We start from the raw sequence: 26,186 nt of genomic DNA on the forward strand, positions 1-26,186 counted from the left end.
CTAATTACTTCATTGTAATAAACAGACAATCCACTACTACAAATATTAGTTTTTATTTTCACTTCATTTCATTTAGTGAACATCTACAAACAATACAAATACATGGACCAAAGAGAATAAAGTGCAAAATACTTTAATGTCAAATTAAAAATGATTCACATCAGGAAGCAAGGCTGACAAGCTGTTTCACATAGGTCTCTTCATTCTGCGTGGTAAGAAAGAAAGAAAGAAAGAAAGAAAGAAAGAAAGAAAGAAAGAAAGAAAGAAAGAAAGAAAGAAAAAAGGACGTAATGATATTTTTGAGATTTTTAAAAACACAAAATAATCCGAGTGAATGTGTGACTGCTCACAAGTACAGAATGATGTAAAGTTAATAGAGCTCAAAATAAATCTGGAACATTAACACATTTTCTCAGTCATAAAGGGTGTCATTACACAACTACAAAAAGAGTTATCATTTTCCATGCCTTCAATTAGATGAATTCTACGTTTACTCAAAAACCTCTTGAAAACATAAATTTGCATCACCGGACCAGCATTATCCAGCCATAGGCCCATAGCTTTCCACACTACACATTACTTAGTTACTTCATTAGCAGTAATGCAACATCAGCAAAGAGCACAAACAGCAATGACTATTCTCTGAACACTGAGTTTAGCCAAAGTTCTTCAAAAGGAAATTTCCGTATTCAGATCCTTCATTTCCCTTGTGTCTCTTTCCAGTGCTGCTTTGATCATCTTTGAATTGTACACCCAAAAGACCTCATGATATCCTTGTAGTCTCTACCAGTGGCCCAGTTGTTGGAGATTTAACAGTGACAAGGTCACAGATTGAGTTTCCACAGCATTCAGTCAGCACAATATGTAACAACACATCAGTCAGTGTCTGTTTTGAGACTAAACCGCAGTCTTGGTGCTATGTGTTTTCTATTGATGGATTTTCATGTATGGTGACCACGGTGGACCCGCTGTTGGTGCTGAACTGCTCAACTTGATTCCCCTCCGCACTGGTGAGCTCTGCTCTGGGCAGCCGGAAGCTGCTCTCTGAGGCTGGGTTTGAGTTGGTGATGCTCCCTGACACAGAGCTGATTCCCACGGGCGTCAGCGGAAAGTTGCTTTGAACTGTAGATTGGGACATCTTCGGACGAGGTTTTGAACTTCTACTGGTTCCCAGGAGTCTGGATTCACGTGTCCGCCTGAACAAAAAACAAACAAAGACATTGGGAAGACAAATTTATAGATTTTTCTTTTAAATTTGTGATTCCTGTAATAATTCCATAATAATAGCAGTTTTTTACTTGGCTTTTGTCTTTTTACTGTAGTAGCTATATGAATAAAATAAAAATCTCATTTACATTACATATATTAGATTGTCAAAGGGTCATAAGTCCCTCTCATGTGTCTTTATTGAAGTTAAACAATCTAAGAAGGGAATGCCCCTGTGTGGTTCTAGCTACCGGTTGCAAATCAGATATATAGATAGATGTGACCTGTACGTCAGGTTGTGCCACTTTATAGGGAAAAAGTCCCTCGTCAAAATGTCAGGGAACCACAGGCAGAGAATAAATAAGAATCTGATACAGAAGATGGTATTATGGTATCTCTCAAACGGAACGTGATAAAAAAAAAGCAAGATGAAAAGCTGAAGCAGCTCTCTAGTCTTCCACGAAGTGAACAGAAATAGCAACATTGCTTTACAGCTTGAAACATTCGGTATGCAGGAATCGCCTTGTGTCCGAGGAATGTCGTCTCACCTGTTGTACGTCTTCAGGATGATGAGTAAAATGGCGAGAATGATAATAATGCCAATGACAATGACAGCAATCATAGCGCCAGAACCTGAGAGACACAGAAGAGAGGAAAGATGAGCAATGAACTCTCTGACAGTTGGTTTATAAGCTACGCCGTCTTATACACATTCCGCCTTCTTGTGATGGTGCAACTTATTTTGTGTGTCCTCCAGAAATAATGACTTGTGACCTAGCAACCATATCACTAAAAGGTAAACAGACGACGGTAAATATTTTCTACCAAATACTTGTCTGCCAAGCCCATAAGAAATGTGCAGATTAGACTTTATGATGCAGTGGGTTTTTATTTCTGAGGACTGGCTCTTCTGATTATTTCTTATCTAACTCAAAGCACTATCATGGTGTCTACAAAAAAACAAAACCTTGCTGACAAGGATGTGTTTCACTGATGTCTGGTTCAAGACGACGCTGCAGTTTGGAGCTCACACACAGATGATGTTCTTACTTTGAATGAGTATTTGTTCTTTGGACTTGGTGATAGCGGTTGTGTTCGAAGTTACGGTAGTGTTGGTCACTGGTGAGACGGTTGAAGCTTGCATCTTCAGGAATAACCTGCCAAAAACAAAAAGTATCACGTCAGCCACAGACTGAAACAGCACTACATTCATTCGAGAGAAATATTATAAGGTTTAAACCGTTTCTGCAATAGATTTATAACACATCTAGAAAATAAGAGGAATGTAGAAGAACAGATGGGGAATAAAAATAGCAGATGGAGGGAAAGTTGGTAATGACTGAATGTTTTATGGCATCCACAAGAATGGCAAACCTCACCAGAACAGTACAATAAAAAGTACGAGTGAATATCAAGATTTGTGGTACCAGAAGATTCTAGCAATCATAAAGCTTTTCTGTTCAGTTTTATTTATATATATTCACAACAGCCGTCCCCTATTGAAGGCTATGAGTAAGCACCTGGCGAAACTGGGAAAGAAAAACTCCCTTATAACTGGATGAAACCTCTGGCAGAACCAGATCTGGGGGTAAGGGGAAGATAAGAGAGCAAAATACACACCTTTTTTTCCGTTTTTAAAATCTTTGATGTATTTCACGACACAGTCTACTGAAGCAGTCAAAGCAGAAAATATGTTGCCAGCCACATTACTCGTCTCTGACGAGATTTCTCACACAAACAAATGATATTAAACTGACTGACAGGATGTGATTGTTGGGTTCTCATGCTTCTGATTGACTGGCTGGTAATGCCAGGCTTTGTCATGTCTGCCAGAGCCTTTGTTGTTTCAGGGATGTATATTCATCAGGCAGTCAGAACAAAGCTGAAAAAACAGAGCACAAATATGACCCAGTACTGCGTTCCTGTATTCCTGCCCTACAGTTCTCGTTTTGGGGTACTTAACATTTATTTATTTCATATACCCTGCACCTCCTTTGCATAAACACCTCCTTACGTTATCACATTTTGTAACATTTTGACTTTTTTAAGCACAAGGGGAGCAAATGTGGGCAGCGGTCCGCCATTTCACATTTTAGGAATGTTTACCAACGCAAAAGTGCAAATCATCATCTTCAGTAGATAATATAATTACAAGATTCAGAACATCCAGAGAAACAAGGACAAAAACCAGCAGAGAATGGCCAAGATTGTGGTATCTCAGGTGACACTGCACTAATCCTCTGAGGCCTAAGTCATCATTAGAGATGACTTCAACCAAAATCCCAAACCTCTGCGCCCTCTCCTTCCTTTCCTCCTAACTATATTCTATAAATGATTCTGTTCATTCATATCAGCCTTCCCTCCCCCCTTTCCCTTTATCCTCTTTCCACTCCTTTTTATGTTGTTTTCTTTTTTCTTAAACCCTAAATCCCACCTTTTCATCTTTTCTTCCTCCTTCCACTGGACTAACCTCAGCATTACCCCTTCTTCATTTCCTTCATTTCCTGAAGCCTAACCTTCCCCTCCTCTTCTTGTGTCTTTTCCTCCATTTCCAAAAATTGAATCTTCCCTTACTTCCTATTAATTCCCTTTTACTAAATTTTGTCCTCCTTCGCTCCCTTTTCCTTTCCTATCCTCAGTTATATTAATTAGAGGATAATGATTAATTATCCCATTCCCTGACTTTGACCTTTCCCTTCAATTTTTCAATTTTTCCCGTTAGCTTTTTTAATATATTCAACTATTTTTTCATCATTCCCTTCTCTCATCAATCAGGGAACAAAGAAAATAATCTTCCCAACTGACACACATCAAAATCCATTTTCAGTATTTCCATAAAAATCAGTCTTTCCCTTCTCCAAAATGTTGGGTTAGGGTTATCTTTAATGACTTAGACCTCACTTAAAATGGACTGAAGTGAGGTGGAAAACTATGTTGTGGTGTGAGGAATCACATCCTTGGCACTAAAGAAAACAAGGACTGTTACAGAAGCCGGATGCTTTCATGGTGATAAGGTGACATTAGTCAACATCTGTGAAGACACCAGTAATGCTAAATGAGATCTACTTTTAAGAGCAACATAACCTGCCAATCAGATAGATGACACTTCTTTTCTTATTTCAGCAGGACAAATCCATTTTTCACATTTTCCGCATACATAAAGCAGCATGGCATTGTGGTAAAAGAGCGCGGGCGCTAAGATGAACTGTCTGCAATCTAGACCTGTCAGCTTACATAAACACTTGGCATATAATAAATCAAAATTACCACAATGGAGGCTCTGTACTTATAAGCAGGTAACATTTTAGATAAAGCAAGAATGGGGAAACATTTTACGTTCCAAGCACAGCATTTGCTTTTCTAGTTTCAGCTGTTAAACGTGGTGGTAATCCTGCCCCATTCCTAACGTTTTCAAAACTCAAAGTTCCCGTAGTCAGATTCAAAATAAACATGAACAAATTTTTAACTGAAAAAACACATTCTCTTTTACAACATATAAGTATAATAGTGCTTACTAAAGTCTTCAAGTTACAGTGCTTAACAAACTTATTAGCTCACCACACAATGCCAAATATTGGCTAAAGTAACAGTATTGGTAATTACCAAAATTAATGCTTATGTAATGGTCAAACCCCCACTATGTGCAAACTGTTTTATCAAAATGAAGTTCCTGATGCTAAAATTTAATTCGTTTATTCCTACAAACGAGGTTCTAGAAATGAAAAGGTATAGATTAGCGATCTCTCAGCCATGACTCCTAGAGTCACCCTCAGATATTATTTTACTGCAAGTCGACAATCAGGGCTCCTGTGTGATTTCGTTATTGTACTCAGAACACTGTGATCGCAATCTAATCTACTTTTTTGCATGCACGTCACGAAGAGATCCTCTGTCAAGTGGGAGGATCCCAGAAACTCCAGGAAACAATCAGATCACAGCTGTAGGTCAGGGCTGTCCCTGTCACTGATCTCTCCCCTGACACTGATAAGGACAGCGACACCATCTCGCAACCAAAGCAAACTTGACACGAACAAACTTTTTAACTTCCATAAAATGGATTTCCATATAGATTTCCATAAAGACATCCTCTAAATATCACTTCTACTTTTGTTTCCACTTGTAGCACGCTGGCGTCATCACTGGACTTCCTCATCCTCTTTTCACGCAGTGCAACGTAAACCAAAGGATACACAGTGAGCTCAGTGAGTCATCCAAGCGTGACTCAATGAGGCGGTGATTAAGTGGAAGATTTAATGTGCCGACATTACGATAGCATTTATTTGTGTTTGTGTGTGTGTGGTTTTGTATCTTATAATGAGTTGACATTTTTTGACCTAATCACTTCCACCACTCATTAACTAATCTTAAAATTACCAGGCTGAAATCACAGAACTATTTAGATTTCTTTAACAGGAGCGTGTTTGCCAGCACAGCGGCACAATCAGAGCAGGTGGCACAAGCGGATAAAAATTTGCATCAGCTATAAAAAGCTGAAAATCTTGGCACACAGAAGATCATCCCACGCACACATCCTGACACATATCATATCAATTATAGTCACAGTAAAGTACGGAAAATATCACCCCAGCACTGCGTATACACTGGACATGTCATTTCTGATTCATTCTTTTACCTACTTTACAGAGATGATGAGATTTTAGATTATTGTTTCCCCCATGAAGTGTATGGATAAGTGCAGTCTTTTGTGCTCAGTCTTAAACATCATGCTTGAGTTTACATTTCACCTACAAGCCACTGTGCACATCCTGGAAGCATTGCACATGGTCTTTTTACAGACCATATAGTGTATGCGAAACCTCAAGGACACGAATGCACAGACACTTAAAGTCACAAATACCAAAAATTGGTCAGGGCTTAAACTGTGATTTTATTGTTTTCACTGCAATAAAACAAAATCAGAACTGTAGTCACACTCTGAGAATAGAGTAACGAAACTTGTACTCGATACGTGTGTGTGTGTACTTTACGTCTTATCCACCGGGCAAATATTGCATAAATGACTCTCCAGGTGTTGACATACTATTAGGCAAAGAGATTAATAATGGCAAACATCATGTCAGCTGTTTGCTGTGTTGACAGCTTCTGATAAGTGGCTAACTAATCGTCTGATGTGTAAGGTCAGTTACACCATTGCTTTGGAAACAGTAGGGAATACACTATGGGGATGACGTGGTTATGTAACCAGTTGAGTCATTTTTGTTCCTATAGGCAAAAAGTTCAAATGAATGTGTGTGTTTAAAAAGTACCTTATTGATAGCTATAGTATTTTTCTTTACAGTACTGTATTTTCAACGGTTAGTTTTAAACTATATCTTCCTTTGAAGTATTATTACTGTATTTGTTCATTTATTGGCCCACTGTGTAAAAAGAATAGTGTACATTTTCCTGATGGTGGCAAATAACACAATTACAGTTCTTTTCTTTAAAGTACTTGTGCTGTATTTTTAGCTTCTAATCCTTTATTATGTCTTCATTAGTTCTTTGCCATTAGTTATTTACAGCAAATTAACAGAACGTGACGGAATAACAGGTCTGGATTCATTTACTGGAAAAAAAAAAATTTAATATGGTTAACTGGCTTAAATGGGAAGAAGCTAGGTGTACTAATTAAATCAATTTGTTAAAAGTGCCTTTATCATAGCTGAGTCTTTGGTGATTATAGAATAAGTTACCATGAGAGAAAGAACAAGCTCTTTCTTTAAGGTTCAAATGTAGAGCTACGGGTATTTGTTGTGCTACAAAGCTGCCTTGTCTGCAGAGGCAATCAAAAATGTGCTGTCGAAAAAAATGGCTTCACCAGCGCAGCAGGATGTGTACCAGCTTTTATCAAAAAGAGGTGATCGGATTAAGCAAAGATAGATCACATTTATTGTCCCAGGATGGAGACTTAATGTCATCTTTTGTACAGTTGAAACATAATCTGTCCATTTTCGTAACTCCTTATCCAGTCAAAGGCTGTTTTGAGACTGGAGCCCAAAGCAGCTGTCATAGGTTACACCCTGGGACAGCTCCCCAATAGCTGTACTGTAATTTTAAACTAAACGTTTCACTCCTTAACCACCCTCTTTACTTGGCGTTTTCATGGTACAGAGGCATCTCTTTACATAACTGCACATGCTTGTGATTCAGTAGCCAGTGGGTGTGACGCCTCTCACGGAATAGGTGTGTTGACGGACGTAAGTAATACATCACAGGAGCTGCAGTTTAGATTTAGGATGGGTGCTATGTGGCAGAGGTTGGGAGAGCCCTCAGCCAAGGAAAAACACCTAATGTTAACACACCTTGACTAATTCACGTGCAGACATCGTCATCCTATACCCACTCCTTTACTTCGGCTGAACTGCCCAGAAGACAAAACTCGAGTTTGATGGCAAATGAATCATGGCGCCGTTTCCCTGAGTAGAACAAATTGCAAAAGATATGTTATCCTAAGCCATTTACCATGATTGAACGCTTGTGATAAAAGATAATGACCTCATTTAATTGTCCAAGTGTATTTTTATGTGTATAATATCTCTTTTCTGGCTTGATTTTGATTGTAAATCTTAGAGAATATGCTCTCTTCAGGGTTAGTTAAATAACATATAACAGGTGCCAGCAGATGGATTTTTGGCTTGAACCCGGATCGTTTTTTATTTACAGTAAACATTTTAAAGCAACACCGGTCCTTTCATAGCTTGGTCACTGGCTACCACATTCCTGGTGTACAAACCAAACAGTGTAATCAGCTGATCAAGTTAGCCACATATTGGAAATGCCATAAGCCATAAACATACATCCTTTATTGTCAAGATAACAGAGGGGAAATCAGTCAAGCTAATTCAAACACGAGTGGCAGTAAAGGCCGGTGGCTTGGCCAGGATTCTGCAGGATGGAGGAAAAAAAACACTTCAACTTCACAGATTTAAACCCAAGATCCAACCGAATGCATAAAGTTTATGATCTGTTGCACCATTGTCAATATACTTTATATGTTTTTATAAGTGTCAGTTTTCAGCATTTCATTTTTATGATGTAATACTGAAAAGTAAAAATGATGCAGCCATTGTTTATTGACTTTTCAGTAATACATTTCTGCCTGCTCAGCTATGATGTAAAATATGTGATAACACTGTTTCTAAAGCAGCCCAAGTATGTTTTCCTTCATCATGTTCCTGCATCGGGACACAATGAACAACATATTTGTCAGTAGTAGCTGTGATATTGCCAATCTATATACTATATTGGCTGAGCTCTAAATACTTAATTCACTTATCCACGTTAACTCGTTTTATGTTTATTGCAAACCCCAGAGCGTGGAAAATCTGTTTTTCCCCCCACAGGGAAACTATATTACAGTTAATATAGACAAGCAGGATAATCTTTTAAAAGACATAGGACATAAGTAGCAAGAGACCCTCTCATCTTTTTTTACTCTGGTTTCTTAAAAGTAAAGGAATCTGAAACTAAATCTCAACAGACGACTGATTCTGACGTCAGCATCCGTGTCCTCGTCGGTCAATCTTCTCCGTTCTGTAATAAGAGTTTGTTTGCTGTTCCACAAACTGCAGCTATTCACTAACACTGCAAATTCAATATCCTTTCTTCCACCCTGAGTAAACAAGCCGGTTATTGGTCTGTCCAGAAAGTGGACTCGTTGCAGAACGGGAACAATTTAGTTTCCTTTTTTTTAATATTATTTTTTTATGAGGGAATGAACAGACAAAGCTGTTGACTCGTTCCACCTCTGCAGATGCTCACCCAGACGTTAAAAACAACGCAGTCTCCCGCACGACCCATGTTCACAAGTACATTCAAAGTACAATCTTCAAACGGCTGTCGGAGTCAATATTTGAGCAGTCACTTTGAAGCAAGCTAACAAGACATAGATGGCCCCGATTGTTTCCTTAGAAAAGCGGACATGTGGCCTAAAGTCACAGCAGAGAGCTCGCCTGGATCATCTCTGATCTGATGTAAACCTCTCATATCTTTGGTTATTCAGATGTCACACCAAATAGGGATTTTACTGTGACTTTTATTGAGCCCAGTCAGTGAGCACAGAAATTTGCAACAGAGAACAGTTGCTGTTATTCATGTAAAGCTGAAGTGATCGTACCATGAAAGTAAAGGTGTGAATGCCGGAGATAACTGCAGGACACTTGTTAAGTCATTGGACAGACCCCAAAGACGATAAAAATGTAGATCCATGTGTGGATAAATTTGAAAGCCAAATTCCAAACAAGCTCAGATAATTTGGTATTTGTAGTGAGAATCACACTAAACTGGTTTCAGATAGAGGCAATAAATCCTTCAGCAATGAGTCTACGATAAGTTTGCACAACAGCTCCTTAGCGTGAAGAGTATTCTACACAGCCATGAAAAGCATGACAAATGAAGTGTGTGAGGGGATTAACAAGCCATTTCTCAAGTGTGAACTTAAAAAAAAAAAGCATTTAAGCCCAATGAAATACCCAAATATGGATTGTAAGTTGCACAGACTGAATGCTGAACTCAGTGTCTCTTTTTTGTTGTTGTTTTTGCTTGTTTACAAATGTGAAAGCTGCAAAAAATAGCCAATCACTTGAAGGAGTGTTAAAGCATCATTCACACATTCACTGGGAGTATTTACACTAATTAGGAACACATTTTCTAATTAAAATCTGTCAGTCAGAGTTATTATCAGGAGACAAACCTACACAAACTGTCTGAGATGAAGTGCTGATTTCTCATTCAAGATTCCTCAGAAATATTACGATCTAATAATAGGATGAATAATTTTCCTAAATGACTAAGATGCTGCTGCTCAGAATAGAGTTTAGCGCTGTATAGCACACTTTTCCTTCTAACTGGATACACGACATAGAATTAATCCATCATTGCCATGATGAAAATCCCATCGTTTCTAATTGGTCTGTAATAGATTTCTATATAAGTTCATTTTCTGTCACAGTGTTGCTTTGCTGGTACGTGCGGTGTGACTTGCTAATGCTGTATTAACAAAGCACATTATAAGACAATGTTATCAAAGTTAAATGTGACAACACAAGAAAGTCCATACAATTGAAGTTAGCCTACTGAGCCACAGAGTTCATTTGTGAATATGTCATTTTAATTTCATTTTAACCTCTTTTATACTTCAATCTTGGGATCACAATCTTCTAATTAAACAAAGAAAATCACAGAAGGCAAAATAAAATCAAACCACATCACATTGAATAACTTGAATAACAGGAAACATTTCGAGCAATGTTTCAACGTGATTAAAACTTGAATATCTGTTTTAGCTGGGTAGATTTACACAGGCATTAAACACTTAGAAGAAGCTTAATGTGTGAAGATGACAAATCTTAAATCAATAAACCGTCATCATGTGAATCGGTACAGCAGGACTACACAATGTGCGATCACATTTACCTGCAATTATAGTGCAAGCTGATGGGAAGATAAGGGCAGCTGCTCCATCAAACAGTCACTTATCAATAGGTGATATGCAGCCTGATACTAATGAGAGGTCAAAATGACTCTTTTTTTAAATTCCAATTCAAACTTGTCCACTTCTTTAGCACTAAAAGCAGATTTCTATACATGAGAGATCTTTGGTATGTGAGCTGTTTTTTTGTCCCCTCACCTGAGAATCACCTATGTTCTCGTTATGTCTGAGAGATCCCCCGCTACAGAACAGTAAACAGTCAACAGGAAAGGGAGTTCTTACTCTTTGAGTTTACATCAAAACAAAAAAAATTATCTGCCAAGAAAACGCAGCGGTTAGTGTGACCTACCCGATCACCTTCTCTTTGATTTCAGCCCAAGCCTTCTCTGGATGGGAGCCTGAGCAGTGCAAGAGCCCCCTCCCTCAGCTGACTGAGGGGGGCATAGTCCAGAATCGCAGCAGGCCTGGGGAGGGAGACACCAGGGAGTCGAAGAGGCGGGTGAGCAACTCCTGGAGGGGAGAATAAATCCCAAATGTAGCTAAAGTGGTGGCGGCACAGGTACAAGCATACAGGTCAGATGTACTGAGAGAGCGTGAGAGTTCAGAAACAATCACGGATATCTGTGAGTGTGTGTGAGAGAGAGAGTGTGTGTGTGTGTGTGGTTTCTCTGTGAATCACAGTGTTTATGTGAAGAAGGGGAGGAGAGTGTGGAGGAGGAGGAGGCTCCACGTTGCTTCTCGCTGAAAGTAATAATGTCAGGCAACTGGTTTTTCAGGTCCCTCCGCCCGTCCCTTAGGCGTGCTGGAGCTGCTGATCAAAAAGCAAGAATCCTCTCCAAAGCTGCCAGCTCTCCCCATGACCACCGCTTCTCAAAATCAGTCTCCAGTGGGTGTCTCGGGACACTTTGTCCACATAGCCAGCATATAGTGGACACATTTCTATTCCTCCAGTTAAGATTTATGTCTTAACTGGTAGGTCATTTGAAACTGTCACTTCCTCTCCTTTACAGAACAAATGGCCCTACTCGTGTGTACTCGTGTGAGTATTGGCAAAGTTTGTCGTTTCAGTTTTATCAGATACGCATTCATCTCTGGTCAAACACATTTCATGTATGTAGTTAAAAATTGACAATGTGCCTGTTCAAAGGGTATTGGGTGTGTGTGTACCAGCCTTCTATTGTTGGACTGTAAGATCCATTCAAACAGCTGGAAACAAGGGAAACATTTGTACAAGCAATAATTTAACAGCTTGGTTAGACTTGTCCCAAACCTGTGCCAAGAACACTTCAGGATCCAGCCTCATGTTACCCCCAGGGACCACGAGGTTCCTATGACAATAAAGCAAGTTGGAAGCTATTCTTTTGTGAGGAAGTGTAAGTAAACTTCATTTGAGGAGCTACACATTGTCCCGGTTCAACCAATGGGCTGAAAGAACAGTCGGCAACCTAGATACATGAACGGAGCTGGTGTCGCTGTGTTTCGCTGTGCTGGAACACCGGTACATACAGTATAAAAGATGCAGGTCAGATTTCATAGAGAAGAATACATCTTTTTAATTGGAATTGTGTTGGCATTGTGTTGGTTCCAGTCCAGTATGAATGATCCAAACACCTTGCGTGCTAAAACCTTTGAATTTCACCGAGTGTGGAGGTTCCCTCAGTTTATTTTAGGTCAATTTATATAGCATCCCTTTACAGCACGTCACCTCAAGCTGCTTTATATTGCAAAGTAAAGTCCCTATAAAATTAGAGAGAAACCCCAACATTAATTACTTGACTTGTGAACAAGCATTTGGTGACAATGGGAAGAAAGAACTCTCTTATAAGAGGAAGAGACCAGACAATAGACCAGACAGCGTGGTGCAGCTGTCTGCAGTCAATGATTGAGGGTGTGAAGGAGAGAGAAGAGGAAAAAAACAGAATAGAGAAACACACACTATGTGAAACAGCACAAAAAGTCTATAGCAATAGAGCCACTTGATCCAGCCCTATCTATTAGGTTTATTAAATAGGAAAGCTTCAAGTTTCATCTTAATATTAGGTGGTGTTTCCACAGGAAAGGCGCCTGATAGCTAAAGGCTCTGCCTACCATTCTTCAACTCCGGGAACCACAAGTAAGCCAGGACTGTGTTGGGTCCTCTATGAGAAGAAGTATTTTAAATACATTCTGGATTAAACATGGGGCCAATGGAGAGAACATAATGTGGGAGAAATATGTCTCTTTCTAGTTCCTGTTTGACTGTTTTACACAAAAAGGTTCATAACTTTTAAAAACATCAGCTAACAGCTAACGGTCCCAACTCTTTACCTGTCTACTACACTGTAGGAATTTGATTTATTTCCTTGTGTCTTTTTTCCTACTTGGAATGACAGGGAAGTAAGAAGCCACTTTACCTTAAACCTCACTCTATGTGCTTATTAACTAACTTATTAATTAAAAGGGAACCAGAAAGATTTGGCCTGTATAGTTTGAGAGCTTAAGTGCCCAAAACACCCATGAAATCCACATTAACTGGATCTGTTCCCTGAAGATACACACACTTTGTGATGTTCAACAGTAAGAGTCATTGTGAAGAGGAATTCCCCGCTGCCTGTGAAGAGAGGGCTTTTTGTGTCGTGAAGAACGAGACAGTGCAGTATCACAGCTCCTACTCAGTCCTCTCTACCTGCAAAATACCAACAGCTGCCCACTGTTTTACCTCTAACACAGGCAATCTTTATGACTGCGTGCTACAATAAAGATGTACCAACCCACTGACTAAGTTTGGGCCAAACCTGTGCTTGCAAGACATCCTTTTGTGAAATCAGGGATAACAGTGTGCCAATGTTTTGGCTTTGTTGTAGTTTCTCACCTCATGCAATGTGTCAGGAGGAAATGGATGAGAGAAAACTGTTGTCACAACATTGACGAGCAATCATTTGTCTTTCGTTCATGGCTGACGGGATGGAACAGAAGCTGTGAATGTTCAGTCGCTTGCTACCCAGCAGGTCATGACTACACTGCCTGCCACACAGTCCGCTCATGCCTCATGCTTTAAATTTCAAACACGCTAACGATCACTGAAAGAATCATTAACTCAGACTTGGAACAAGACAGAATATTAACTTAAGCTGCAATGTGAAAGTGACAGTAACATTTAATGGCGGCAATTATACCTCTTTGAATGAATGGATCTCGTGGCTCCATTCCTTTGCCAGAGCCATTCTTTCTTTCTGGTTGGACCACTGCAGGGCCATGTAAACACAGCTGCTTGTCCTTGTTTGGGTGAATGATTGTATGAGTGATAAAGTTAGGCAACTAGTCTGCTGCGCTTTCAAAATAAGTTAGTGAAAACACTGCGGCTCTCTCTGACAGCTTTCGGCAGATAACCTGCATAGGAGTCAGGAAATTGTGGTTAAATTGTGACTACAGAAAATAATTAGGGTCACAATGTGTGCACATCGGTCACACAGTGTTAACCGCAACTCACCTGTGGGAAATATGCACTGATACTCAGCACAATAATAAAAGGTTTTTTTGGTACAACTTGATCTGCTTCATCTGTATCAAAGAGCAACTCAAAAGAATCTAAGCATAGGGGAATGTAACACTAGTAAAATCGCCATTAACTAAAATTTATGTGATACTGTAATGATCAGGGCTTATTCTCAGTTTAAAGGCGAAAAGCTATTTTTCTAAAGGCTCACTTGAAGGAGGAAACAAGGCTTTCTCTCTCTTTCATACAGTTATTGTAACGTTTGACAGATGTGCAGAGAAGCTGTTGAAATCCATGGATTACTGGCCACTCAGTTTGTTCCACAGACTGTTGACCTCCATGCAAACTTCTCCTGATCCAACCAAAAACATGCATTGGCCTAACCCCACCAATCTTTGCAACCCAGGTTTTCAGTGGTAGGTCATTTGAAACTGAAAATGTTTCACCTGACATCAAAATAACTTTAACTAGATTTTATGTCTGCTTTGGCACCGCTATCCCAGAATGACACATAAATAACCGTCTAGTTTGGTATTTAGCTAAAGTTTGCTGATTAGTTTTGACAAGAAATAATCTGTTACCCTTGCGTTTGTGAAGGACAGGGTTTTTAAACCTGTTTTTTCTTGGTGGTGATGTAAATGCAGGAATCCCAACAATATATACAGCATAATGAAAAAGTAATAAAGTCCCCTTCCTGATTTTTGTTGTGTGACAGATACATTAGACAAAGATAACTCTAGTAAATACAAAATGCAGTCTTTAAATAACCTTTCCATTTATTAAAGAACAAAAACATATCCAAACCTGTGTGAAAAAGTAAGCCTAATAACTGGTTTTGCCAGCCTTGGCAGCAAGAACTGCAATTCAGTGTTTGTGATAACTAGTAATTAGTCTTTCACATCGCTGTGGAGGAATTAAGGCTCACTATTCTTTGTGGAATTGTTTGAATTTAGCCATGCCACGTTTTAATTTAGAGGAGAAACATGTTACATTTAAGGTCACTTCAAAACCTTGATTTTTTCTTTTTTTTTTAGCTGTTTAGAAGTCGACTGGTGTGTTTTGATCATAAACCACATGTGCTTGACCTTTAGTGGATGAACTGATAGCTGGACTTGCTTCATCAGGATTTTCTGGTAGAACGCGGAACTCATGTTTCTGTCAATTACAGGAAGTCATCCAGGTCCTGAAGCAGCAAAGCAGACCATCACTCTACAACCACTATGTTTGACTGTTGGTATGATGTTCTTTTTTATGAAATATTGTGTTGGTTTTAAATCAGAATATTTTTCACCAAATTCTTGGGGATCATTAAGATGCTTTTTTAATAAATGTGAGAGACTCATTTGTGTCATCAGTGGTTTTCTCCTTTCAACTCTCTCCTGGATCACATTTTTGTCTCCTTCTTATCATGAATCATGAACACTGGCCCTAATTTAGGCAAGGGAGGCCTGCAGTTCTTTAGATATTGTCCTGGGTTCTTTAGTGAACTCCTAGATGAGTCACTGATGTGCTCTTGGAGTAATTTTGGTAGGCTGGCCATTTCTGGGAAGGTTCACCACTGCTCCAAGTTCTCTCTATCTGTAAATAATGTCTCTCACTGTAGTACACTGGAGTCCCAAAGCCTTAGAAATGGTTTTGTAACCATTTCAACAATGATAGATTTCAGTGACTTGTTTTCTCAGCTGTTTCTTCAAATTGTTACATGATGTGTTGCTTTTGAGGTATTTTAGTCTACTTCACTTTGTCAGACTGGTTCTATTTAACCGATTTCATGATTCATCTGGTTTAGCAGTAATGAAGCCTGGGTGTGGTCAGTGAAACTGAAGTGAGATTTGGTTAATCACCATTAACTCATTATTTAACAAATGGTGCACGTTCCTTTTTCACACAGGGCAGGTAGGTTTGGATGGATCTTTTATCTTAATAAATGAAGTAATCAAAACTGCATTTTGTATTAACTCAAGGTAGCTGGTTATCTTTGTCTAATATTGCAACTTCTTCTGTGATCTGAAACATGCCAGTGTGAATTTGCAAAATAGAAAAGAAACTGCTGGAAACAAACAGGTCTGTTCTGCAGTTCTGTGGATTGGCCAGTGTGGGCCAGCATTTGTTGCCTGTTTGCCCTCATTGTTGCAGTCACATGACTGGACAGGTGTCATGTGCTAAGTGCTACAGTCAGCATGCTAGCATACAGTGCATTGAAACAAAGCAACTTAGCATGCTGACATTTTATAAACACATTTTAAAGACATTTTGATAGCAAAAAGGTCAGTTACTGCCCCCCATTATACCAAATGTGGTCTTGTGTAGGAACTACAACAATGTAATTGTGTCACAAGCATGCAAGCTGTTAATGCTGAACTTATGTGTAGCAGAGATCATGTGGGCTGAGAATTCAAGATGGTCTCTCTCTTCTCACTTTAGAATCTGCTGCTCATACAGGCAAAAAGAAAAAACCTTTCCTCTACATGAAAAAATGCCAAGTTCTTACAGTTTATTTCCTATTTCAGAAAGTAGTTATTTGCAAATGACTTTCTAGTTTTTGGTATTAAAAACAAAATTGTACTTAAATACTAAGTAATAAGATTTATTCTGTCACATAAATTTAATCTATTGAAGAACCAACAGCTGGTCTTGGTAAAATAAAATAAGCCTTCAGTTATAATCAAGAAGAACAAACTCAGGAAATGTTTTAAAGATCTTGCATTTGGTAAATTAATGCTGAATTCTGTGAAAGTAATGAAAACTTATGAAAGCCACAAACTGGGAGACTAGATTTTACTCAGGTGTATGTCTGGCACAACACACACTTTATGGACACAAGTACCGGAACAACTATACATTTACAGGAGCTGCTTAGCCACAGAAACGCCGAGGTTTGAAACTTTCGAGTTACTGAGTCAGCAGAGCATTGGCAATGCTTTTAAGCTGCTCTGTAACTTTACGTGTTCTGCCACCTTCTGGTTTCCATTGCACAATTATACCACTTACATCTGGGAGGGAATAAAAACTCATGATGTGACGTGTTGTGACAGTGGCATCCTATTACAGTAGGACTCATGAATTCCATGAGTTCTTTAGAAAAACGTATTCTTTTACAGATGTTTGTAAAGGCAGACCGCACGGCTAAGCTTCATATTTACGATAATATGACTGGAAAAAACTGGATTCAAAGATTGAGAGGTGTAGCCCAGTACATACACTGTACATAGCTCACTTTCTGCACAACTATAACTATCTAATTTTTTGGAATGAGATTCTGTTTCTGTGTTTGCATCCCAAGTGTAGCCCCTTGAGCAAAGACACACCTGAAATAAACAACACTAAACATAGATTTTAAGAATAAGTCTTTATGTATTTTTTTTTCTATGTGAAACAAATGACTATTATACTACACAAATCGAAGCGGATACTGTAAGAGACAGAGACCATCTCTGAGAAATAAGTACAGAACATGAAAATACACATACTGGTATTATAGAACTATAAATTATTGCTCGTTTTGCTACGTTGTTTTCTCGATTCCTACGATACAAGACACAATATTCAGGTTTCAACGGAAACAGTACAACAGTGACAAACGGTATAATTGAGCTTTTTAGTAGACGTTCCCCAGAAATAAAAGAAACATTCAAACAGAGTCCATGTTGAACACAACAAGATGACTGTCGGTTTTGATCGAGCATCTTCGGAACTTATTGTTATACATTTTTGTCTTTTTTTGTTTCCATTTACAACATTGCCAAGAGAAGCCATAACAAACTGCACACCGGGACTGGCCTCAGCAACAGAAAAAACACTTGGCATATGTACATAAATATAAATTTTCTTTTCAACTGTGACCAAATGCACCAGTTTGTTAAAACACCATGACAAAAGAGATAAAAAATCTTTCCTTGTGTCCTTCTTTCTGCTCCGCTGCTTCCTCTACAATATCATCCATCACAGCAGCTCCACCAGTCTGCCGTCTGCTTAGATAACTGCGACAGCTTAACCGTAGTGCCAATAAAAGTGCACTCTGCCAACATGGTGCATTTCAAAGAACCATTTCATATCCTGTGAAGATAAAATGAATGTTTCTTGTGGACAAACACAAAAACAAAGATAGTGATTTTGTTCTGCACTGTCATCCTGCCTCCTTTCTTTTTTTTCTCTCTCTCTCTCAAACCTAAAACTGCACTGCATGTCCACACCGCTTTTCAGAAACGCACTTCCACAGATCCAAAAAAGGCCTGAAAGGTTCACACGAGCAAAAAGGAAGTGGAGTGTTTCACTCACTGCAATATGCTGGTGAAAAGGCTAACCAGGTGTTTAGCTTGAGATAAAACAAACAACACTAGAAATAAAACTGAAGACATACAATGTGCTTCCTACTTTGTCTTTAAAAAAAGACTTTTATGTGAAGGAAATAACAGCACACTGACAGTAAAGTGCTCACATGCACACAGACTTGTAGTTTGCTTACTAATATTGTTACATAGCAAAAAGTACTTTTAGATTTCATGCTGTCTGATGACACAAATGAGGTTCAGACTCGCCTCCTTTGTGTTGCTTTTAAAGCGCTGAAATGTTTCATTCAGTGGAGGTGAAACACACTGGTCTGATTTGATTTTATTGGAACAAAATAAAGGTGAGCTGTAGATTAAGGAATGTATGTTTTTATAAAATGAGCGCTAATTCAATACAAACTACTGCAAGTGGGTCGGCGGAAACATGATATCCTTGTGTTTAGAAATACAGATCAGAGTCTCTGAGTAAGAAAGAAATCATTTTATGTTAGGAGATGAGTCGATGCTTTGGTTGGTGTATCTCATGTGGCGTGATTAATTTTCCCTTTTCTCAGCAAAATGCTTTCAGGTAAACTGCAATATCTAAAGGAACTATTTCAGCAAATTTTTTTCCGCTAAGCTATTTACAGCCAGACGCAGCGCAGTACTCTGGTGCGCAGCAGGAGACGACCAAGAGTCCCACAATTGCTCGGAGATATCGAGAGATTCTCAGTGCAAAACAAGCAGTAGAAGGTTTCGGAGGAAACCTGACACAGATTGTGGGTTTGATTAAATAACATAAAAAAATACATTTAAGTTGTGAATTACAACAAACAGAATCAGAAAAAAACAGAAAAACAAACCCCGTCCCGACACCCCTTTGAAGAAATAAGGGGGTTTGACCTGTCAAATCGCAAAAAAGTGACACATGCAAATTTGCCGTCGAGTCAAAGACTGAACTGTCAAGCTTTCAAAAACTCATTCAGCTTTTATTTTTCTACCCCCCGTTTCACATACTTTCAACCCTGTGCGCAAATATGCACTTGCGTCAAAAGCATCAACCCGTTCCTCTGTCATAGTCACGAACATCAATTAAGAAAAAAAATACACCTCAGCTCTTCATCTACAGAAGTAACTTAGCATGCAAAAAGTTTTGGGGTATCAAATACGTAGTAAGTATACACATCTAGTAGTACAGCAAAAAAACACCTCTCCAAATAAAAGAGGACAAAAAGCAAAATCAAAAAAAAAAGAAAAAAGAAAAAAAAGTCAGACAACCACCACAACTTTGTTAGTCACATATGGCGCTTCGTGCTGTGTGTGATGTTAAATAGGTTCCTTTTTCTTGATATAGCTTGTTAGTATTTGTGTTTCTGTAGGTATTTTTTGTAATACAGTATATACATGCAGACAAGAGCGGAAACATCACACAGTCAGTCTTAATGAGAGCGGAAACTGCGAACCAGCAGATATGAAAAAGGAGGAAAAAAATAGACATTTATAATACATATGTATAACCTAAAAACACAATTTATTGTTTAAAAAAACAGAAAGAAAAGAAAAATATCTTTGCTTAAGTATCACATGTCCTCAACCAAAGATCTTCGATTATTACATATGACTGTGAGACGAAGGGAGAGGTACAGCTAACAACCTAACTGACTAGCAAGCTACTGAGCAGGACTAGCAATGAGAGCTGAGTGTGTGCGATAAGTGACAGGTGCCTGCGTAGGGACAGGTATTTCCACCCCTCTTGCCGAAAACGAGGGGAGATTAGTGGGGTGGAGGCAAGCATGCCTACCGCTCCCCCAGGCTGTCCACAGAATGTGATGAGTGTGTGTGTGTGATTCTCATCCATCCCCTTCAAGCCACCTCATTCCATCGCCACGCTCCCCACAAACACCGTCTTCGAGCAATGTTTGTTGGTTGTTTTTTTTTTTTTTTTTGCTTTAGTTGAACTGAAATGAGGGGCATCGACGCTCTCTGTGAGTGCAGAGACGAGAGAGAGAGGGCAGGTGTGTTGTGGGCTTAAGTGGCGGTCTTGGCCCCACTGGTGTTGGAAGGGAGGCCTCTCTAGTTGAAGACCTTTGGGGGTCCGTCGGGACGTCTGGTCTGGACAATCTGCTGCTTTGGCCGCGCTGCCTCGTCCTCCTCTGTTTCGCTCTCGCACACGTGGACCACCACGCTGGGGGTGGACTCTGTTCCTGCATGGAGTTCATACTTTTCACCTGAGGGGATGGAAAGAGAGAAGAGCCATTAAGTTACAGTCTGTAAAATATCACCACTAGATGTCAGCAAATTGCGGCAGTGCACAATCCTGGCCACTGTAGGACAATCATATTTCATATTTTATGTGCGATATTTTATGCTTCTACACTCAAGTCACCTATAATACTGGTTGCCGTTCATCTGTATTTAGTGTACTCAGATAACAAAATGACTCCAGACCAGATACATCCCACAATCTGCTGTTTTCTTAGCAGGCCGTTAGTCAGCTGTTCATCTCAGCTGTCTGTATGTGTCGATGTTTACTTCTGGAGGCGGCTGTAAGCTTGTTAAAGAAGTCTGATCCATCTTGATGATACTGAGCGGAGTTATTGAGAACATCCTGAAATTTTCTGTCATCAGAGGCTTCTGTTTTTAACTAGTGTTATTGAAACTTTTAAGTTGCTACACACTTGGCGAATAAACTCTCGTACAATGTGAGAATATAATCAAACTGTTTATGCTTAGGGAAAATGTGATTTCCTGGACACCTGAACCTAACATTAGCTGGTATAATGTTGGCTTATAACCATCCATAGCTGTTTAGCTGGCTCTTGTCAATTTTGAGTATATTAGGAATAAATAAGCATGAATTACAATTTTCTTATGAGTTCTCATCTTCTCATCTAATACATATGTGGCGGGTCTGTATCAACAAACTTAACACAATTAGGCAGAACAGCGATGTCCGTCTCGGCCACTGTATTCAAGATGGCAGGGAAACATGGCGACTTCCACAAACTGGCAGCAGCACCTACGTATTTTAATTGATTAATTAATTCTAAGTTTATGAGAATGAGTTTGTTGGAAGATTAAATGCAAACTAATCATTATATCTACCTATCAATCTACATATATACACACACAGTACATCATTCTTTTTTTCAATTAAATAAACTAAAAAAATGGTAATTGGACATTTACGGATTAAATATGAAAGCAAAACCACTACTGTGGTAAAGAGAGACTGGCAAAACTCAGAGTACTGAGAACTGGACTAACACATTGCTCAGTAGAAGAGGCTTCATGCAAGTTAATCATTTAATGTAGTGTACATTCCAGAGGAAACTGCTGTATGTTTTGCTCTCTTTGAGTAATATTAGAACTTTACAACCTTAAGTCTAAAAGTAAGTCAATATTATTGACCATTTCAAATGCCTGGAGGCAGGATACTGCCCAGTTATTTTGAAGCATTATTCATTATACCAATGGACACCATACCATTAAGAGTGCATGTATAAAACCACCAGATATGATCAAATTTATATAAGTAGTAACACTTATGTAACAGCTTTTGCCTCTGGAAATTGTATTTCTACATTTGTCTTTGCCATTCCAAAACCTTCCCATAAATTTCAGTTCCACATTTAATTGTCTCTCTCTTATAGTGCCTCTGATTTTACTGAAGGGATTTGAATACATCCCCCATGAATGATAAGGAGACGAAAAACACTCCTCCTTCTGTCTAGAGTAGCACTAATTTTGCACTAATATGGTTGACTAACTAAATATACTTTATGTTTGAAATATGTACGGCATCTATTATATGGTGACAGCTGTTTTTCCTGTTGGTTAAGGAACAAATCAGGATACGTGTTCAAGAGACAACTATTCCCCGGAATACTCTTGCCATTTGTCTGGATGCCAAACTCAGCGGACTCTGATTGAAAACGGACTCTTGTGAGATTGTATCACAGTCGCCATGGAGATCAGACAGCTGGCAGACAGGAGGAAATTGGTCTTGTCGCTTTTCGCCGTGGTGCCAAACACAAGAGAGGGACACCGAATATAGTCCTGCTGTTACCACGGGGAGTTGACAGAGGGAGTCAGCGTGCTGTGCTGCAGCCCTGAACTAATCTGATGTTGGATGGCAGGATGTGACGCGCAGAACAAAGCAGTTTCTTGAAGCCTCGTGTTGCTATGGTAAAAGCAGAACATGTCAAAATGGTCCTCCGAACTGGACTGTGTGTGTGTAATTGTGCGTGCGAGGACGTGGCGAGTTTAATCATCAGTTTTGGTGATAATAAATGGCGCTCGGGTTGTTTTTTCCACTTCATCAGCATGATCACATCCACATATGCAAGCATGGAAAGACGCTGTGGAAATGGCACACCTTCTTGTGCGTGTTAGGTGACATTTTCTAAAGGCTGCGGCGATCTGATATCTTGCTGACAAGGCAGACAGAGGTGCAGGTGTTTACTTGCCAGTCTAACTGTGGTGGTTTGTGCTGCCTCATTTAGACTGGTTCCTCATTAGCTTTCATATTGCCATGCCACTCTATATGCAACCAGGTACAAAATCTCCAGGGCAAAGTGAGACCTGAACGATATCCAATTGCTATCATTTACACTATGTGTGTGTAAGAAATAAAATCTTCCGACATATTCGTCTGATACGAGTGGATGGTTTAAAACAGGAAGGTATTTAGCATTTGTGGCAGCTCCGTGCAGGCTGGGGATGCATGCCAACACTCAAGTAGTCTATTGCCAGTTTAACTGAGCTAACTTTAGTTCTGAGAGCCTCTAGAACTCTGTTTAAACTTAGAATAACAAGGATGCAATTGTTGATCTGCATAGACATGGAAAGAATGAAACAGCATTGTTCTTGAGGTGGGGAGGAACGTGATTGTAAGATTAGCTGCTACAACTATTTCCACACTGGATGTTTTGTTTTTCCTGGGTGGCATTGATGAATGTTAACTTGGCTCGACTAAATGGAAAGCAGAGCAGATTCACTCGGGCAGATTCTATAAACTATTGCCATTGGTTTACCATCCTCCCTTAATGACTCCTCCTAAATCCCTGAAATAAGTAATGATGACTTGAAATAAATTGTCCCTGCAGGACTTTCTAATACTAGTTTAATACTGCAGATAGAAAAAAAATACACACAGACGTTCACCACCTCCAAAAATCCACTTATGGTTTCTATGAAGGGTTTTACTCATTAGTCAGTGTATGTTATGCAAAATCATTTGAATCCACTGCTTCTTTCATTGTATATGTACTGACAATGACCCTTGATGCTGATGTATCATAGCTCGAACAATGGATTTGATTCGTGGGATTCAGTCTGGCGTTTCCTTTTTTTATGCTTCTCTGCAAAAAACCACAGCAGCAGGAAGTTCTTCGCTGAGATCGCTAAGAAAGACAGATTTTTAAATGGCACAGCATTCTTTAAATGTACTTCTGAACAAGTACTTCAGACGCTATTCAGAAGTGACTAACGCGCCGCAGTAAAAGTCAAGATTAAAAGAGTTATAATTCAAAAATGTTCCATTTCCTTTTGTCATGATTGCTTCCCAGATAAATATCCTTTCCACATCGCCCCCCTGAGGTGCATGAAATAATTTCCTGCTTTTTTTCGGCTTTACTGTTCAGAGACGAATGATTCAAAGGAGATTTTTTCATACATTTGTTGCACACCATTTTCCCTGTGTTACGCCTGTTGTAGGCACCGAGTACCAACACAGAGCACGAGCGTGTTGAAGTTGAGTACTGACCGGGTCCGAGCTTGGCTACGGCGCACAGCAGGTCGTAGTTGATGACGGGCGTGGCGTCTTCGCTCTGGCTCCAGCCCACAGGCGGCGAGGCAGGGGGCGAGATCAGAAACTGTTTGACTGGCTGGGGAGGGGCCAAATATGACTTATCAATGTCCTCGTCACCATTCTGGATCTATTGGAGAGAAGATGATAGCTGATGAAACGACTGTTCTCTTAATTCATACACAAGTCTCATTGTCCGCTGGTTATATGCACAGGATAAACTGAAGTTTCAGTCAGAAGCTCTGTCTTCAAGTCTCAAATAACAGGCTTTTTCCAATGAATGGATTTCAGCATTTTGATAGCTGCCAATTGCTGTAATTACAATACCTACATGTGGCATCTGTCAAGCTGTAAAATCCTTAATCCTCTTACATCAAAGTACTAAAAGGTGCAGCAGGGGTCATGACTGATGATGTATTCGCGATAAGGGGAGTTTCAGTTGGAGTTGCAGTGACTTGTATTTATTTCAGGAAGCACAACTTTGATGGAATCTTGACTAAAACTGAGCTAAACTGGGTGTTTTGGACTTGCTACACATTAATTTATAGCTATTTAAATGTGATTGAAATACAATTTATACAGTATGTAACCTGTAAAATTCATCCTTCAACCTCTCTCTTCCCCACAACTGCATAGAGACACACTTGTTCACACAGCTACAGTGTAGTGGGTGGGTGGGGAATCAAGAACTGTGTTCTTGTGCTCAATAATGTAACAGATGAGTTTTGACAGGAAGGCTCATAGGTTCAGGAAGCAGTCAGGTGTGGCTCAGAGATGCAAACAACACTAAAAGATGGATTAAAAAGAGAAATTGAAAGAATTTGGGAGGAGATTGTGTACCATGCTCTTTCTCCGAGTTTGTTTTTCTGTGTGTTGCTGTGCACACACAATGCACTGTGCCCTAACTCTCTATGTAAATAAGCAGTGCTTTGCCTCAGATCCTCCATCTCCCAGGCCCCCTTCCTGCCCTTTCCCAGACCCCTCAGCTGACACTTACTTGAGCAAAGTAGAGTTTAAGCTTCTTGCCGTTGAACTCGGACTCATGTAGCTCAATGCGTGCGCGGGCTGCTGCCTCTGGGGTGCTGAAGTTGATCCGGACTCTCCGGAAGCTTTTGAACATTTGGAAAGTCGCCTGTTCATCGTAGATCCTAAACAATGCCTCGAACCTCTCCTGCACAAGATAAAAAAGGTAAAAATGTACAAGTCTGATGAGAGATCGAGGCTATTATTGAGCATGTTAACTTGCTGATACTGTGAAATATAGCAACCATTTAAAAACCCAAATAGACTAAACAAGTCACATTTTTTCCATAAACACTTAAAACAATGTTTTCTTAGTTAACATTTATTCACTGACAAACCACGGCAATAGTATTTACACAGCGATATGCTTGACTAGAGGCAAATCTTCTGAGTCAGCGTCATCATCTTTCACTTAATGATTGTCAAAATTGGATTAAAAACTGTTGTTTATTGTTCTCTATTTCTTTTGTGTGCAATTACTCAAGATGAACTATGTTCTCTGAGCACTATTTTCTCAAAAGCTAGATAACATCAAATATCTCAAATACAACAAAATAAGATATTTGAGAATACTACGCGAGAAACTTGTGTGACTAAGTGCTCTGCGTCCAGCTCTGTCATTTTCCAGCACTCTTCTCTGCTGTTGTCTCTCTTTTCGTTTTTAATCCTTATGTAATTCTCTGCTTCTTGAACTATATGTCGATTATACATTCCCATATCCCCCCCATCAGGCCTCACCAAATTGGCCTCCTCAACTGTAAACTCAATCAAGCAGCTCAGCAGGAGGGCAAAAAAAAAGAAAGAAAGTAAGAGGCCACCAGGGGAGCTCGTTTCTGAATAATCAGTAGTGCTACTCTTTGAATCCTTCCAACATTGACTATCAAACTAGACCCTCTTTTGAGAAGGAAGAAGGATGATCAACTGAATGTGGTCTTCTGCCAGTACAGGTTCACAGGGCCTTTACATCTTTAATGT

The 26,186-nt window shown here is 39.5% G+C and overlaps 2 protein-coding genes across 7 annotated transcripts in view; both read right to left on the reverse strand.

Annotated features, from left to right (window-relative positions):
- Window positions 1-37: 37 nt before the first annotated feature.
- On the reverse strand, window positions 38-11,316 carry LOC102309096 (non-compact myelin associated protein). 2 transcript variants are annotated; one of them, XM_005925679.3, is made up of 4 exons: window positions 10,986-11,316; window positions 2,257-2,363; window positions 1,755-1,839; window positions 38-1,196 (listed from the first exon to the last, which is right to left on the reverse strand). In XM_005925679.3, exons 2-4 carry the CDS (start codon window positions 2,348-2,350, stop codon window positions 917-919), a joined length of 459 nt encoding a protein of 152 aa, XP_005925741.1. In that variant the 5' UTR covers window positions 2,351-2,363; window positions 10,986-11,316; the 3' UTR covers window positions 38-916. The 2 variants fall into 2 exon arrangements, with proteins under 2 accessions (XP_005925741.1, XP_042078390.1); XM_042222456.1 differs by having other exon boundaries at window positions 10,621-11,313.
- Window positions 11,317-17,441: 6,125 nt separating this feature from the next.
- The window catches only part of rcan3 (regulator of calcineurin 3), a 46,307-nt gene continuing 37,562 nt past the window's right edge, over window positions 17,442-26,186 (reverse strand). For all 5 annotated transcript variants that reach the window (XM_005925677.3, XM_005925676.3, XM_042222453.1 and 2 more), the window contains 3 exons: window positions 25,186-25,359; window positions 24,147-24,318; window positions 17,442-20,607 (listed from right to left, as the gene is read on the reverse strand). In XM_005925677.3, the coding sequence (XP_005925739.1) occupies window positions 20,453-20,607; window positions 24,147-24,318; window positions 25,186-25,359 (501 nt within the window). In that variant the 3' untranslated portion in view covers window positions 17,442-20,452. The remainder of the gene's footprint in view (window positions 20,608-24,146; window positions 24,319-25,185; window positions 25,360-26,186) is intronic.

Source organism: Haplochromis burtoni, unplaced genomic scaffold, assembly GCF_018398535.1.
Source record: "Haplochromis burtoni strain Fernald_Lab_line unplaced genomic scaffold, NCSU_Asbu1 Contig_86, whole genome shotgun sequence".
Lineage (NCBI taxonomy): Eukaryota > Metazoa > Chordata > Actinopteri > Cichliformes > Cichlidae > Haplochromis > Haplochromis burtoni.

Coding starts and splice junctions, on each gene's coding strand:
- LOC102309096 (XM_005925679.3), bottom strand. CDS start 2,350: ATGCAAGCTTCAACCGTCTCACCAGTGACCAACACTACCGTAACTTCG. Junction 1,840..2,256: donor AGAACAAATACTCATTCAAA/GTAAGAACATCA, acceptor TGTGTCTCTCAG/GTTCTGGCGCTATGATTGCT. Junction 1,197..1,754: donor ATCCTGAAGACGTACAACAG/GTGAGACGACAT, acceptor TTTTTTGTTCAG/GCGGACACGTGAATCCAGAC.